This window comes from Pinus tabuliformis, chromosome 5_1, assembly GCF_031772625.1.
Source record: "Pinus tabuliformis cultivar Carrire ecotype Pingquan chromosome 5_1, CPIR1, whole genome shotgun sequence".
Taxonomy (NCBI): domain Eukaryota; kingdom Viridiplantae; phylum Streptophyta; class Pinopsida; order Pinales; family Pinaceae; genus Pinus; species Pinus tabuliformis.
Genome location: NC_142305.1, coordinates 567,150,863 through 567,166,728, shown reverse-complemented (window position 1 = coordinate 567,166,728; position 15,866 = coordinate 567,150,863). Strand labels below are relative to the sequence as shown.

General features: G+C 37.4%; 1 protein-coding gene across 1 annotated transcript; it reads left to right on the top strand.

Moving 5' to 3' along the window:
* The first annotated feature begins 4,574 nt into the window (after positions 1 to 4,574).
* Positions 4,575 to 4,976, top strand: LOC149166091 (uncharacterized). The gene has a single exon (XM_089430039.1). It carries the CDS (start codon positions 4,575 to 4,577, stop codon positions 4,974 to 4,976), a length of 402 nt encoding a protein of 133 aa, XP_089286165.1.
* Positions 4,977 to 15,866: the final 10,890 nt, after the last annotated feature.

The following is a 15,866-nucleotide window of genomic DNA, read 5'->3' as shown; positions in this document are numbered from 1 at the left end:
TAGAAAGCTTTTTCCGTGGACCCATGGGATGGATCTATTTTTCTCAAGATCCTCTTGATTGAGGAAGTGGAAACTGTAGCAGCCTTTCATAAGTCTAACTATTGTAGGCAAGTAATCGAGCATACTTTTCCACTTCTTTCCTAACAAATTTCTCATCTTAGAGTCCTCCATTGTCTAGAAATACCATTGGCGAACAAGAGCATGCTTCTGTAGGCTGTGTATGCAATCAACCAGGGTGGCGTTGTCAAGAGCTATAAGCGGGGTTGGTGGAGTGGTTTTCATAGAACGATGTTTATGACGTCGTTCATGGAAAGGATGCTTGCCACCCTGAAGTGAATGCGGAGATATGTCAACAGTCGGCGCATGGATATCTCCAAGAGTAGTATGCCATGCATCAAATGATCGTGGTCCCATGTGGAGTGATTCTGATTCCATGGTGGCACGTATTAAAGCTGAGTTGGCAGACACATCGGAGTCTGCGTCCATCCACAGTGTAGAAAGCGAGGGAGTGACAGCTTATGGGGTGTCAGTCTGACAGGAAGGAAATGGGTGTTAGGTCAAATATTAATGAGAGCAGGTGTGAAAGATCCAAGTGAGATCAATTTGCCTTGGGAAATTCGATCCCCCTGAACGAGGTGATAGAGTGTGTGTGCGAGATTTAATTCCGCATGCCATGGGGGGGGGAAGAAAACACTGTCGTTTGGACAATCCAAAGCAGGAAGCATAAAGAATGTACTAACATAGGGAATATTGGCCTAATTTTGAATGTTGTGAGGTTAGAGAGTGTCTGGGGAGGCATACTAGTGACGTTAGGGCAATTATGAGGTGCGGTGTCTGTAAACACCCATTCCACCTAACCTGTAAGGAAAGAGCCGATGATCCCGTGAGTTTGCTGGTCCAACCACCGGAAAAACCACGGCCAGACCAAAGCGAAACCAAAGAGGCAAACAAAACTTATCTGTAAATTTACCAAGTTATACCTTAGATTAACAGTGATTTGAGTATGAGATAGATATAATTGGAAAATCCTAAATGTGGCTTGCGTAAAACCTTGCAATTCTGTGAATATCTTAATTTCCAAAATTAAAAACAAGCATTGGAGTTTATACAACTATACAACAGCAGAAACATCCCTTGCATTTACACCAGAATCTAGTTATCCGGAATCTAAACTCAACGCAGGGTCGAGAGATGACAGTGATATCTTAAATTTGAGGTCAAAAAAGATGGGGGTTGGATAGCCAGCAGGTAGAAATAGCAGAGAGTAAGTTTTTAATGGCGTCAGAACAAGATGGCATGAGGAAAATACAAAAACAAGGGTGTAAAACAAAGCTAGAAGAAAATCGATTTCATGTCTATTCACCCATTTTGCAGAAATAGAGCGGAGATTTAGGCATACTTGTTAGATATCCCGAGTCCAATTATGATAGCAGCGTTCATATCCCAATGGGAGGAGACATTTGGGAACCACTCATACACCACAGAAAAGTAAAAACAAATCTTGATTCACCGTCTGACGAGGGACCAATTTTAAAAACCAAGTTCTCGCAGAGAACACTGTAAGCCCAGTGGGCAGGCAGAAATCAAAAACCCCCTGTGTTACCTTTCACTTTCTTAGTTACATTTCAAAACAATTTCCAATTTGACAGTCCACTTACCAGCCGGAATTCTATTCATAAACAATATTTGCATCTCAGAAAAATCGAAATAATAACTTACTCCATACTTGATTGCAAGAAAATTGTCGCTTCGGGTCTTTCTTTGGGAATTGAATTCATCATTCAGAATTTTTGGGGCACGCTGAGGTAACATAGATTTTCAAAAAAAAATTGCTATTACTTTCTAACCGAAAAAGATAGCTTCAAAAATTTCCGGCAGATTTGATAAATTCCTATTGTTTAGACTACGCGCTGTTTAAGCGACGATCACATCGTCTAAGAAAATCACATCTCGATGAGCTTTTGGACAATTACAGGGCGCTCTGCTCTATGTTTGTAGAAAGCACTTCGACATCTAGGTTACGAAAGTCACATCTGGTACAGGCAATGTAAGATGATGGCAATAGGGTGAAAGCGACAGGCCCCATTCCACCCATCAACCTCATCCGTGCATGGATATGGATACAAAATAATGAGTCACAGAATCGAATCTTGCTGTTATATATATTTATCAACTTACAATCATATTTTTCACACAGACTCATGATAACTAACATCAATGTTCAGCTTTATTTGAAATAACTTAATTGTATTATTATATATATTTATCAATTTACAATCATGTCTTTCACGGTGTAATCATAACTAACATCAATGTTCAACCCTATTTGAAATATCTTAATTATATTAATTATATTTTTAATTAATATGATATAAAAATAATATTTTTAATTGTAAATATATGATTAATTATATTTCTAATTAATATGATATAAGAATAATATTTTTAATTAAATAATTATTTCAAATTTATTATATTTAATATTGGTTAATTAAGTTTATTTTGGATTGTTGAGAGAAATGATTGCGATTTTTCTGAAGGTTCAATTCTCACAAATAATATGATACAATTTTATTTAATAGCTTCAAATTTTATTGTTGAGAATGAATAATTTTTTGTATAATCCTCATATAAAATATAAAAATAATTTTTACATAAATATATATCTATATATATATATATATATATATAATATTGAAATTAGTATAATATTAAAACACAAAGGGTGGTAGGAGGGGAGAGGCGCTTTATGGCCCTGAGGATGATAAAGTGTTGAGATACTCATGGGACTTGGTCATATGAAAAATAATGAAACAGAGAATCATGTTATTTAGCAAGGTCTCTTGATTTCCAAAGAAAAGCAGGTGAAAGAGTTCACTATCTTGGTAGACTCCCACCTTATTTTGCAACATTTAGTTAAAAGTTCAATGCGAGAGGAAAAATCTCTCCAAAGCATCATGCATAAAGCACAGAAAATGACAAAATACATTACATCAATTGCATGCTTTCATGTATTATGGGACCATAACAAAGAAAGAAACAAACCAGCTAACGATGGATGCAAATTAAAAGCAGGAGAATTGGGTATCAGTGGCCAACTTAGGCCATCAATTGTCGCTGAATGGAGTTTAATAACTCAAAAATTAATTCAACCCAATGTAAATCAGCCCAATGGGAAATGGGAGTCCATAGAGGCTTTGTGCCAACTAGAAGAGGTCTATGTTATGCATGGAGGTCAAGAACATTCAAATTAACCCCTCAGTAATAGTTCATAGTCATTAATGAGCCTCCTCTCAAGTGCAAGACCTTTATAGTCATCAAGAACTTTATTATCGATAAGTTGTTTTATATTTTGTAAATGTTGTGTTCTATTGGGGCAATTTTCTAAGGTATATACTTACAAAAAACCCATTTTTGTTGAGTCCCATTTTTGTAGCTCAACATAGGAAAGTTTTTCATATCTCTTGGATAAAAGAAAAATGATAGAAATTTTGAAATTACAATATACTTCCTGATATGTTTGCAACTAGCCAAACAATAAATTATATAATATAAATATTTTTTTCCACTTAAAAATAATAATAATATAATATTGAAACACAAAAATAGACTCATCAATGTTTATCTAAAATCATTATTAATTGAGAAAACAAAATAATATTAGAATAAAAAAAAATAATCATTTAATTGTAATTACAAGATAATTCTTAAAAAATGATTATAAACTTCTTTTAAAATATAGATTAATATTAATATAATTTTATTTAATAATAATATTAGTAAAAAATATCTAAAATGAATTAATATTTTTTATATCAATTAAAAATAATTTTACCCTGCAAACTCAATTCTTATAGATATATATGAACCATTAAATTAAATTAAATGGGTTTAATACTCATTATTTTTTATACTCATGGAAAATATATACCTTAGTGTTGACCATAATTAGCCAAACATGGTTTTAATACTCATTGCTTTTTATACTAATGGAAAATATATACCGTAAAGGAGTATAATTTCAGTTGCCTTTCGGATGGGCAACTGGAGACGCTGTGGCGATTTTTGAATAGGGCTCCCGCGCTTGCATTCTGCGACCTCGTCAGGCCTCCTGCAGGCCTCCCGCCTGGCACCCCTACTATTGGGCCCTCTTATGCTCCTACTAGCCCATCTGGGCTTCTCTCTCTCTGTTTTTTCGCCTCCCGTGGTCCCCCCTCGGGCCTCCTGTTCGGCCCCAGCTATGGGGCCTCTCCCCTTGTTTCTTTTCCAGCTTCCAACTCTTGCTCCTCTCTTCAGTAGCGAGTCTAACCGCCCTCTGCTCCTCTCATGGCTGGGGTTGATCCCTCCCCGCAGCAAGACAATGAAGATTAGGCGGAAATTTTTGCTTCTCTCATTTCAGAAAATCCCTCCTCAAGAATCCATCCTTCAGCAAAAAAAATTGTTAAGAGGCTGGCTGACATACCTAAAATCTCTCTCCCTCCCAATCTTCCGAGGAAGGCTGCGATCTCTTTCGCTGAGAGGGGCCTTGTAGGACAGTTTACTGGCCTCTAGCCTTCCCCCAGATCGGTCCAGAAATGGGTATACGTAACTGGAACACGATCATTCAAGGGAAAATCACCATCAGATTCTGTGGAAGGGGCTACTATACTTTTCTTTTTGAATCCAAAGAAGATCGAAACCTCATCTTCAGAAATGCTCCCTACTTCATGGATTCGAGAGGCCTCTACCTGAACAGATGGTCCCCTGACTTCGACCTGGAAATGGATATCCCAAACGCCGTTCTGGTTTGGGTTCATCTGCCTCACCTCCCTTTGAATTGCTGGGGGGATGAATCAGTTAAAGCTATTGGGAACGTAGTAGGAAAATACATTGACAGATGTGAACCAAAGGATAATATGCATGCTTGTGCAAGAATTTGCGTTGAAGTCGACTTAGGGAAAGGCCTGCAGGAAGCCATCAAGATCAAAGTGGACTAATGGACCCATATTCAGCAGCTGGACTATGAACAAATCCCATTAAAATGTGAGGTATGCCATGAATATGGTCATTTCACTAATAGGTGTAGTAAGATAAAAGTAAATGAACTGAATGAAAATGCTAAAACCACTAAAGGCACATGGGAGCAAGTAAAAAAAAGAAATCAAATCCCACCTAACCTAGCCCTAAATCTACGGCGCCCCTGGAATCCCAAGCCGCTCCCCCCCCCATATGGTCCCAGCCTTTCCTCTCCTCCTCCAACCCCTTTGAATCCTTGGTGGATGAAGATCCCTCCTCCCCCCCTTCCTCTCCCTCAGCCACTGCTCTAGCAGTCATCCCTTCCTCCTCGTTGCCACTCCCCTCCCCTCCTCCTACCATTGATCGTATTCTAACAAGGAACAAACTCAAAGAGGCAAGTTGCACCTCTGATCCACCAAAAAAAGAAGGCAGGAAGTCAAATAAAGAAATAAGAGATGAAACAACAGCAAAAGAAATGGCCATGGGCACACAACAACCGATGGACTCATTCTTGGACAAGCAAAAAGGAAGCGGGGAAAAGGCAGAGGAGAAGAGCGGGGCTCACCATAAAATCAATAAGTAATGATATTGGTCTCTTGGAATTGTAGGGGGCTGGGCTCCTCTCTAAAATCCAACGCAGCCCGGGATTTAATCAGTCATGAGCAGCCAGATTTTTTCCTAATCCAGGAGACCAAAATGTCTAACCAAGACTTTCAAACATTCACAAAAAGATACAAAAGCTTTGCAGGAACAACAACAGACTCCGTGGGCACCTCAGAAGGAATAGGTACATTATGGAATAAGAGAAAATGGGACCTCATCAGTCAAAACTCATCTAACTAGTGGGTCAGAACTAACCTCAAAAACAAAATCACCAAAGAAGAGTTCACTGTGTTTAACATCTATGCCCCAAATCACTATAGGGATAAAGCCTACTATTGGGACTCTATCAATTCAGAGCTGCAGGTATGTCAAAACAGGAATACAGTCGTGGGTGGTGATATGAATTTAATCAGGAACATTGAAGAAAAAATAGGAGGGAAATTCCTCGCTGACCCTTCAAGAGATGCTCTGGAAACAATAATAGAAACTCACAAACTCATTGACATTCCCCCTAACAATGGTAAATTTACATGGAGCAATAAGAGAGTAGTAACTCATAACATCAAAGAAAGACTCGACAGAATATTAATTCATGAAAGAATAGTTACAGGATTCTCCTAAGTAAAAAGTAAGATAGTGCATGCCACAACTTCAGATCACAAGCCAGTGGTCTTGATTCTTGACAATGTAGGAAATCGCGGTCCTATCCCATTCAAATACAATAAAATTTGGGATAGTAAGGAGGGCTTCCGAAAAATCATCAAAGAAATCTGGGAGATGGAAGTCATCGGCTCACCTCACTATGTATAGGAATCCAATTAAAATCCCTTAGAGTAGAAATCAAACAGTGGGTCAAAGAGAATGAAATATTGGAGAAAAAAAAGAATAGAGCTTCACAGAAAATTGGAGAATTGGAATCAGGAAAAAGAGGATCAACAAATCTCAAAGGAAGAGCAAGCACAGGAAAATGAAATGTTTAGGGAACTCTATAGGTAGAACAGAGAAGAGGAAGAGGAGCAGAGACAGAAATCGAGGTGTCTTTGGCTTAGAGCGAGAGATAGAAACACCTCTTTCTTCCATAATAACCTTAAGATTAGAAGATCAGGAAACCAAATCGATAAAATTACTACTAAGGGAAAAGAATTAAGTGAACAAGAGGAAATCAAAGAAGCTGCTTGCAATCACTTCAAATCCCTCTTATCTGCAGACCCTTAGTATATGGACAACGTCGACTTTCTGCAACCAGTCGAGTGTAAAATCAATGCGCATCAAAACAGTGAGTTGGATCAGGATGTTTCGAAGGAGGAAATTAGGGTGGCCGTGTTCAGTATGCAGCCGGACAAGGGCCCCGGTCCTGATGGATTCACCGTTGCCTTCTTCTGGAAGCACTGGGATATTATAAAGAAAGACTTCGTAAGGATGGTTAGAAACATCTTCAAAAAAAATAAGATGGGTGAAAACACTAAATCCTCCCATCTGGCACTTATCCCCAAGGATCCCAACCCCCGCTCCTTTGATCGCTTTAGACCTATCTCTCTCTGCAATGTCTCCTACAAAATTGTAACCAAAATCCTAGCAAATAGACTGAAAAAGCTTCTGCCTTACATAATATCAGAGAATCAAGGAGGATTCATTCCTAAAAGACAAACTACGGATAATGTCAGCCTGATCCAAGAAGCAATCCATAGCAGCATCAATAGAGAGGAAAGAGGTATGATCGTAAAGCTTGACATGGCAAATGCCTTCGACAGGGTCAATCATCAATTCTTAGCAAAGGTTCTCCGGAAGTTTGGATTATCCAACAAATTCATAAGCATAATTATGGAATGTATTTCAAACCCTTGGACAGTCCCCCTAATCAATGGTAGGCCCAGTCGCTACTTTAGAAGCTCCAGAGGTTTGAGACAAGGCTACCCCCTCTCTCCCTTCCTTTACATCATCATGGCAGAAACCTTGAGCATACATCTGGAAAATCTTCAAAAGCAAAAGGAGATCACACGGATCAGCATAGCGAGAGGAATAAAAGAAATTAATCACTCGCTCTTTGTCGATGACACCGTTGTAATTGGGGGAGCCTCAAGTTTAATTGCTAAGAGATTCAAGAGAACCTTAGACACCTTCCTGGTAGTCTCAGGGGGATTGCTAAAAAACAATAAGTGCAAAATCTACACTTGGAATGCCCCTCTTCAAATCATGCAAAGAATCTCTTTGATCATGGACATTCCAGTCCAAAGAAACTAGAGTCACTTTACATATCTTTGTCTTCGCTTAGCAAAATAAGTTGTCAAGTCTGATATCTGGAACAAGCAAATCGAAAAAATGAGAGGGCTTCTCCACAGTTGGGGGCTGTCATGGCTAAATCTGGCGAGCATGACCATAATCATTAAGGCTCTCCTCTTAGCTCTCCCCATATATCAATATGTTGTCACTCTGGCCCCTGCTAACATTCACAAGCATTTGGAGTTAATCATGAGAAGCTTCCTCTGGCAGGGAGGGAAGCAAGATTCAAAAAAATGCAGTTTGGTCAAATGGGATCAAGTTACCCTCCCTTTTGAAAAAGGGGGCATAGCAATCAAAATCCCAAGTCTTACCAACAAAGCGATGGGCTTCAAACTGGTGTGGATAATGCTAACGGGAAAAGGTACCTGGTGGGTTGAGGCTCTCAAAAGAAAATACCTCAATGGGCTGCACTCCAATGTCCTCACAGATGTAATAGTGGAAAGACCATGCACTCCAGTTTGGAAACTAATCAAAAAAGTCCTCCCCCAAATCAAAAACCATATTTCTAAGTCGCCCGGAAATGGAAAAGAAATAAATATCTGGACTGATAGAATAATGGGATCGGACCCAAGAAACCTCCTTCAGCAGTTCAGTCCTTTGAAATTATGGATGGATGCCAAAAATTTGCATTCTCTATTCAACATTTCAATTTGGGATCATAACAGTTGGTTTGCTTGGAGGGATCTCCCCCTCTCAAATCATCTCAGGAATCAATGGGTTGAACTCAAGATTTCCCTTAATGGATCAGCTCCTTTAAACAAAGATGCTCGTGATAGCTTCATCTGGGATCCCAGCAGAGGTCAGTTGACTGTAAAACATGGGTATAAACTCCTCCAATCCAGCCCCAATCTAGATAACTGGAATCTTCGATCAGCTGTGTGGAACACCGAATGCCTTCCAAAGATTAAATTTTTTGCTTGGACCCTTCTTAAAGGGAAGATTCTCACGGCCGAAAATCTCAAAAAAAGAGGGATTCAGGGCCCCTCAATTTGCTGCCTCTGCTGGGCAGAGGAGGAGAGCAGTCAACACCTTTTCATAGATTGTCCTTTTGCTCAAAACTGTTGGAATCAAATTGTCAGTCCTCTGAGACCTAGAGAAACCTTCAACCAGCTCTCAACCCTCAATAGAAACTGGGAGAAAAGCTACCCCCACATAAGAAAAGGCAAGACCACCATCACTCGCTTATGGAAATGTATCCCTTCAGCTCTCAGTTGGAAAATTTGGCTCACCAGGAACAACTGCATCTTTAAAAATCAAAAACCAAACCCAGCTCGCACCCTGGCCAAAACTATGGGCCTAGTTGCTGAAATGATAAGTGCCAACTCAGTTTCACAATCTGACCACTCCAGTTGGCAAAAGGAAGAGGAAGAGTGGTATAACAAATTCCAGTTAGACTATGTCAAGAATATGCAACCTCCAACAAATGCAGGCAAGGGGGGGAATACTTGGAAACTCAGGGGATCTCAAGAAGACATAGAACAATGGATACAAGACCAAAAGAAAATCACACTCCAGTTTGATGGTGCATCCAAAAATAATCCTAGACAAGCAGGGGTAGGGGGAATAATCAAAGACCAGAATGGGCAAGTTATCACCACATTTGAATGGGGATTGGGCAACATGACGAACAATATGGTGGAGGCCTACAACCTTCTTCTAGGTATCTGCATTACGAAAAAATTGCCAGTCAAAAACCCAATCATAATCGGTGACTCGACAATTGTGATTGCAGCTATGGCATCAGGGGGAGAATTCAAGAAACAGGCTCTCAACAACATTAAGTACAGGATCAAGGACAACTCAAACTAGCTGGGGGACATACATTACAAGCATGTTCTGAGAAATAACAACACTAAGGCAGATTCACTAGCTAATAGTGATGTCAATAGACCCATAGGACAGGTTCGGGAGAATGATCAAATCTATGACAAACCAATCCCATAAGTCAATTCTCTCCTTAGTCGAGCTTATGAATCAAGACCACATCAGTCATCTCAACAATACCTCCGCCTTCCCTCCCATCTCCGACAACCGGGCAGGTGACTCCTCCCTCTCTGACAATGTACCTCATATCAAAAGCACTGTCAAAGAAATCTGCAGGGCTATGGGAAATCGGTACTGGATTATGGATTGGGATAGGTCTCGTGACAAAAATAAACAGAAGTTAGGCATCAGTCAACTCATAATCCACATTGGCTGCACAAGAAATTCTCGAAATGACATTCGGGACAGGAAAATCTCTGATCTTCCCGATTCGCATACTGAGGCCCTGCTCCTTGAGTTTGTTTATATTCAACATGAAACGCCTCAGTTCATCCAGCCCAGTGCTTCAGTCTCTCCTTGCCAAATAAGAAAAGGCTCGTGCTTCAGTTGCGCTCCCCTCAGATCGCCTCTGGTTGTCAACAGCTCGAATATCAGTCGGTCTAGATCGATCTCAGTGCTCCACAGCCGATGCGGTTTTTCAAGCTCTGCCTGGCGCGGTAATGATCGTGTTTTTCGAGTGTATATTTTCTTTATCTCTAACAGTCTCTTTGTCTATTTGAAACAGATTCTCCCATCCTAGTCGAACTCCGCTCCTCAGAACTCTGTCTCTCTACATTTTTGTCTCCACTCCCCGTCTCCTTTTCTTCCCTCTTTCGAAGAAGTTGTTCCTCTCTTGTCTCGGCTCCTCCCTGCTTCTCGTCGCCTCTCTGTAAAGCCTCAAGCCCCTTACTAATCAGCACTTTTACCTTTGTCATCCCTCCTTTTCACCTCTGTAATACCTCTTTCAACCTCTGCCTCAAGTTCCCCAAGATTCCCCTAGGCTTGTCAGCGATGTCTGATAATCCCCTCGATCGTGTTATTACCAATAACAACTGCACTCTTTGTAAAGCTCATTGTTTCACGATTGCCCGATTTGTCAAGCACTTCAATGATCTCAAGGAAAAAGTTCAGGCAGACATCAAATCTAAGAGGAAAAAGCTGGAGAAATAGAGGGCGGAAACAGAAATCCTTAAAGAAAAGTGCAATCATCTGGAAGAAGCTATCAATCACATAAAAACAATGACTCAAAGCATGCAAGGAGACGCCTCTACAAAGAACAGTGGAAAAAAAGAGCTTCCACCGAATGATTCAGTAAACCAACATATGCAAAACACCTTATGTTCTATAAATACTGCTTTCTTTTAGGACATTTTATACGGCAATATAGTCGTTACATCTTCCAAATCTTAAACCACAAGTCTAATGAATTGGATCAAGGCCATGCATGCCCATTTTGAATCCATTCTGCTTCGCTCCTTCCATCTTATGTAACAGGACTTGTTCCTCCCTTGAAGTTTTTATAATATAACAGTAATCGACCGCGTTAAAAATATATATATATATATATATGGGGGAAAATATATACCGTAGTGCTGACCATAATTAGCCAAACATGAACTCATAAACATGTGCATCTCCTTGATTGTTTTGTATAATTTTTGGAAACAATAAACATATATTATATGACATGATTTATGTCCCTTTTTAATTATCCTTTGACCCACATTTTAAGTAGCATCTTATTTTCGGTTATTATGGGAAATTTTTAAATTTAAATGAAGTTAACCATGGGGAAGATAGAAAAAAATTCCATATATTAGTATAAAATTTTCGACCATTAAAAAAGTGATACGAGCAAAATTCCATATTTCAAAAATATTTACCTAAAATAAATCAAAACATAATCATTTTTTACTTTTGGTTACGTGTGGAGTAGAATATAAACGTTTTATTGGTTTGGGGTATATTTCAAATTCCATATTTCAAAGATATTTACCTAAAATAAATCAAAACATAATAATTTTTTACTTTTGGTTACATGTGGAGTAGAATATAAAAGTTTTGTTGGTTTGGGGTATATTTCAAAATTGTTTGTGTTGGTTAATAGTTCATTTTGAATTGATGGGATTATATCTTTATCATGTCCAATATATTACCTTGATTGGGATGGTGAATTGAAACGGTGACTTCACATAAAAGAGTGTCACCAACGAATGCCTTAAAAGAGTACCCAATTACCATTTATCCAAAGCTAGTGGATGAGGATAAAAATTTAAATTTTGACTCAGTTATTAATAAAAAAATAAAATTAATAAATAAAACGTTAAAAAATTTAAATGTTGTTTCAATTAATAATAAAAAGTTAAAAATAATAAAATTTTATTTGTTATATTTTGATTTTGTTTTTATTAATAAAATTACAAACAATTTTTTAGATAAAAGAAAGTCATAATATACATATCACATTAAAAAATATAACATAAGATATATTTTACCTTATAAATTAAACTAATGATTTCATAACAATATATAAATTTAATAAATAAGCACATAAGAAATTAATAATTACAATATGACAAGATTGTTAATCATGGATATTCTTACCCACTTTACCATAGATATTCTTAACATGTAAATAGGCTTTGTTACAATACCACATACCAAAAACCATAACCTATTTCACAATCAAGATATTTTATAACAATATGACATGATTCTTAACCTTTAATGTTCACCCCCTCTTTACTGTGGATATTATTAGCTTGTAAATAGGCTATAACAATATGACAAGATTCTTAACCATGAATATTCATCCCCTCTTTACGATGGATATTATTAACTTGTAAATAGGCTATAACAATATGACAAGATTCTTAACCATGAATATTCACCCCCTCCTTACCATGAATATTATTAACTTGTAAATATGCTTTGTCATAATATCATGGCTTATCAATACCATATGCCCAAAGACTCTAACTTATTTCACAATAATATTTTATTTTAATTTTATTTTATAACATTTATTTAATTAAATCTAAAAGAAAAAAATGTTTTAATTACTTTTGAGATATATATAAACTCTCTATCCTCACAACTACTAAAAGCATTCCCATCGAAATTAAATGAAGGTTTTAATAAAATTAGAGATGAGAATACTTTTATATATAGATATAGGAAATTTATATAATATAAATAATATTATTAAGAACTAGCATAAATCCATCTGAATTAAGGATCTAAGGGATTATAGTAAGAAAAACGACTAACAACGATAAAACATGATTTTTTTTAGTTCTACATTATTGTATTTTCTTTGATATGATCGTTCCAAAATATAGGTTTAATATTTACCACCAATTGAGCTTTTTTTAATTTAGATACTTTCTTAAATACAATATAATAGGATAAAATTTAAGAGAGGAGGAGAGGGGCGAGGGTGGAGAGAGAGGGTTGGCAGAGAGAGAGAGAGAGAGAGAGAGAGAGAGAGAGAGAGAGAGAGATGGGGGTAGAGTGAGATGGAGGTGAGGGAGACAAGGAGAGTCATGAAGGAAGAGAGAGAGAGGAGGGGACAGAGGAGGAGAGAGGGAAGGATGGAGAGATGGAGCTGGAGGGGCAGAGAGATGGAGGGAAGAACAAAAACACATAGAGATAGAGGTGTAGAGAGAGAGAGAGAAAGAGAGAGAGAGAGAGAGAGAGAGAGAGAGAGAGAGAGAGAGAGGGAGTGATAAGAGAGAGATGGAGGGACAGTCAAGGAGAGAGGAGAGGTAGGAAGAGAGAGAGAAGAAGAGGAGATATATAAGAAGAGAAGGGGAAGAGAGAGAGAAAAGGAGAGAGGGAAGGAGATAATGATAGAGTTGGAGGGCAAAGGGAGAGAGAGAAAAAGTGATGGGGGGACAGACAGAGGAAGGCGGGACAAAAAGGGAGAGAGAGGAAGGAAGAGATAGAGAAGGAGAGAGATAGATAGGGAGAGAGAGAGAGAGTTGGAGGGGGAGAGAGAGGGATGAAAGAATAAATACATAAAGAGAAAATGGTGGAAAGAGAAAGGGAGTGACATGGGAGAGACGAAGAGAGAGTGAGGGAGAGAGGAGAGCAGGAGGTAATAGAGAGAGAGAGAGAGAGAGAGAGAGAGAGAGAGAGAGAGGGACAATCGAGAGAGGGAGAAGGGAAAGAGAGAGAGAGGGAGAGGGAGGGGGAGAGAGGTAGATAAATATGGGGAGTGAGTGTGTATGTTTGGGGGTTAAGATAGAGAGAAAAAGAAGGAGAGACAAAGGGATGTAGAGATACAGTTTGAGGGGGGAGAGAGAGAAGAAGATATAGACGAAGGGAGGGAGGGAGGAAGAGATATAGATATGAAGAGAGAGATCATGTGTGTTTGTGGAGGTGAGATAGATAGATACAAGAGAGATGGAGGGAGATATAGATATAGATGGTGGGGGGGAGAGAGGGAAAAAGAGAGAGATGTATAGATAGGGAGGGATAGTTGAAGAGAGAGAGAGAGGAGGAGAGAGAGATATTTGGGAGAGAGGGAGGGGGAGAGAGAGAAGGAGAGAGGGAGAGATATAGACACAGAGAATAAGGGGGAGAGAGAGGGATTTGGATAGAGACATATGGAGACAAATATAGATATTATATAATATGATATAACCATCCTAGATCCATCTTAACCCTGGATCTATCAAGCGCTAAGAGGGATCAAATCTCATGAGGTGCGAACATTTTCTCAAGTTGTGCACTCAGAAACGATGTTTTCACCTCAAGAGATTTGATCCCTCTCAGTGCTTGATAGATCAGGGTGAAGATGGATATAATCTAGTATTTGAATAAAACCAAATTTTATAGAGTATTTTAGCTTTTTAAACATAATTTTTATGGTTGTTACAACAATATATTCATTAAAAGCTTGGATGCATGGTTGTTACAGCAATACATTCATTAAAAACTAAGATGCATGGTTGATACAAGAATATATTCATAAGGGCTTAATGTGTCACTCACAAGAATAGAATATGGGTGAGAAGAATAACACTCTTTAAAACAACTCAAATTAGTCCCACTTAACACATAGGTATATATTTTATGACAATCTTTAATAAATTCAACTAATTGCTAATTTAGACACACTTGTGATACTAAGAAGAGAACCTTCTATATATCTTGTGGTATAACTAACCATAGTCCTTGAGCTTGTAATCATTTTGTCTCAACTAAAATCCTCATACATATGCTCCCACTAAAAATCAACATGATTATAGTTGGAAGAGTTTATAATGGTCTTGTACAAGCTAACTCTTCCTTCACACAATAATTTTGGTGGAAATTTAGAACAATAACAATTTGTTCACTAAAAATAATTATTGACTTGGTATGTGCTCAACTCACAAGAATTTGGTATTATTAAAGGTGCCTTATCAACTTACTAGAATTTAGTGTAAAAAGATGAAAGTAGGAAATCAAATTAAATCTTAAAATATATAACTTATATTTATAAAAAGATTGTATGATTCCAAAAAATTCATATGCCTATAACAATGATATGCTATTGTTCCTGCAAAATATAATGCATATGTTCATGTTAATGCATATGTTCACGTGAATACATTGATATATTATCCAAATTATAAAATTTATTTAAAGAAATTTGTACAATTATAAATAGTAGTTGGTTCTTTAGCCCCACTATTTTAGCATATTTTTTAATATATATATATATATATATATATATATATATATATATATATATATATATAGATATATATATATATATATAGTGAATCCCTGAATTTGTGAAGTCAAACAATAAAAATGAGTTTGCAATTCTTAACATATCTATAATCCAAGGAAGACTATTAAATAATTTGAAGAAAAGTTAAATAAAAATATGACCTCTATATAGCTCATAAGGTAAATTGGATATCAAACCCATCAGAGAGGAAATCAATAAGCTCATAAAGCTAGACCATCAACATAGAAAAAGAACCTTGAACCTCAAATTTTTTTAACTGAAAAAAGATGAGGACATCATACCAATAGTAAAGGAAAATATAGAATCAAAATAAATTACACATTGAAAGCTTGTCTCATAAGAGAAAATAAGTTAGGAAAAATAATTATACAATTGGGACTAAACATATGTTAACTTGTGCTAAGCATAAGCTCTAATGACCATGAATATGGGATACTTA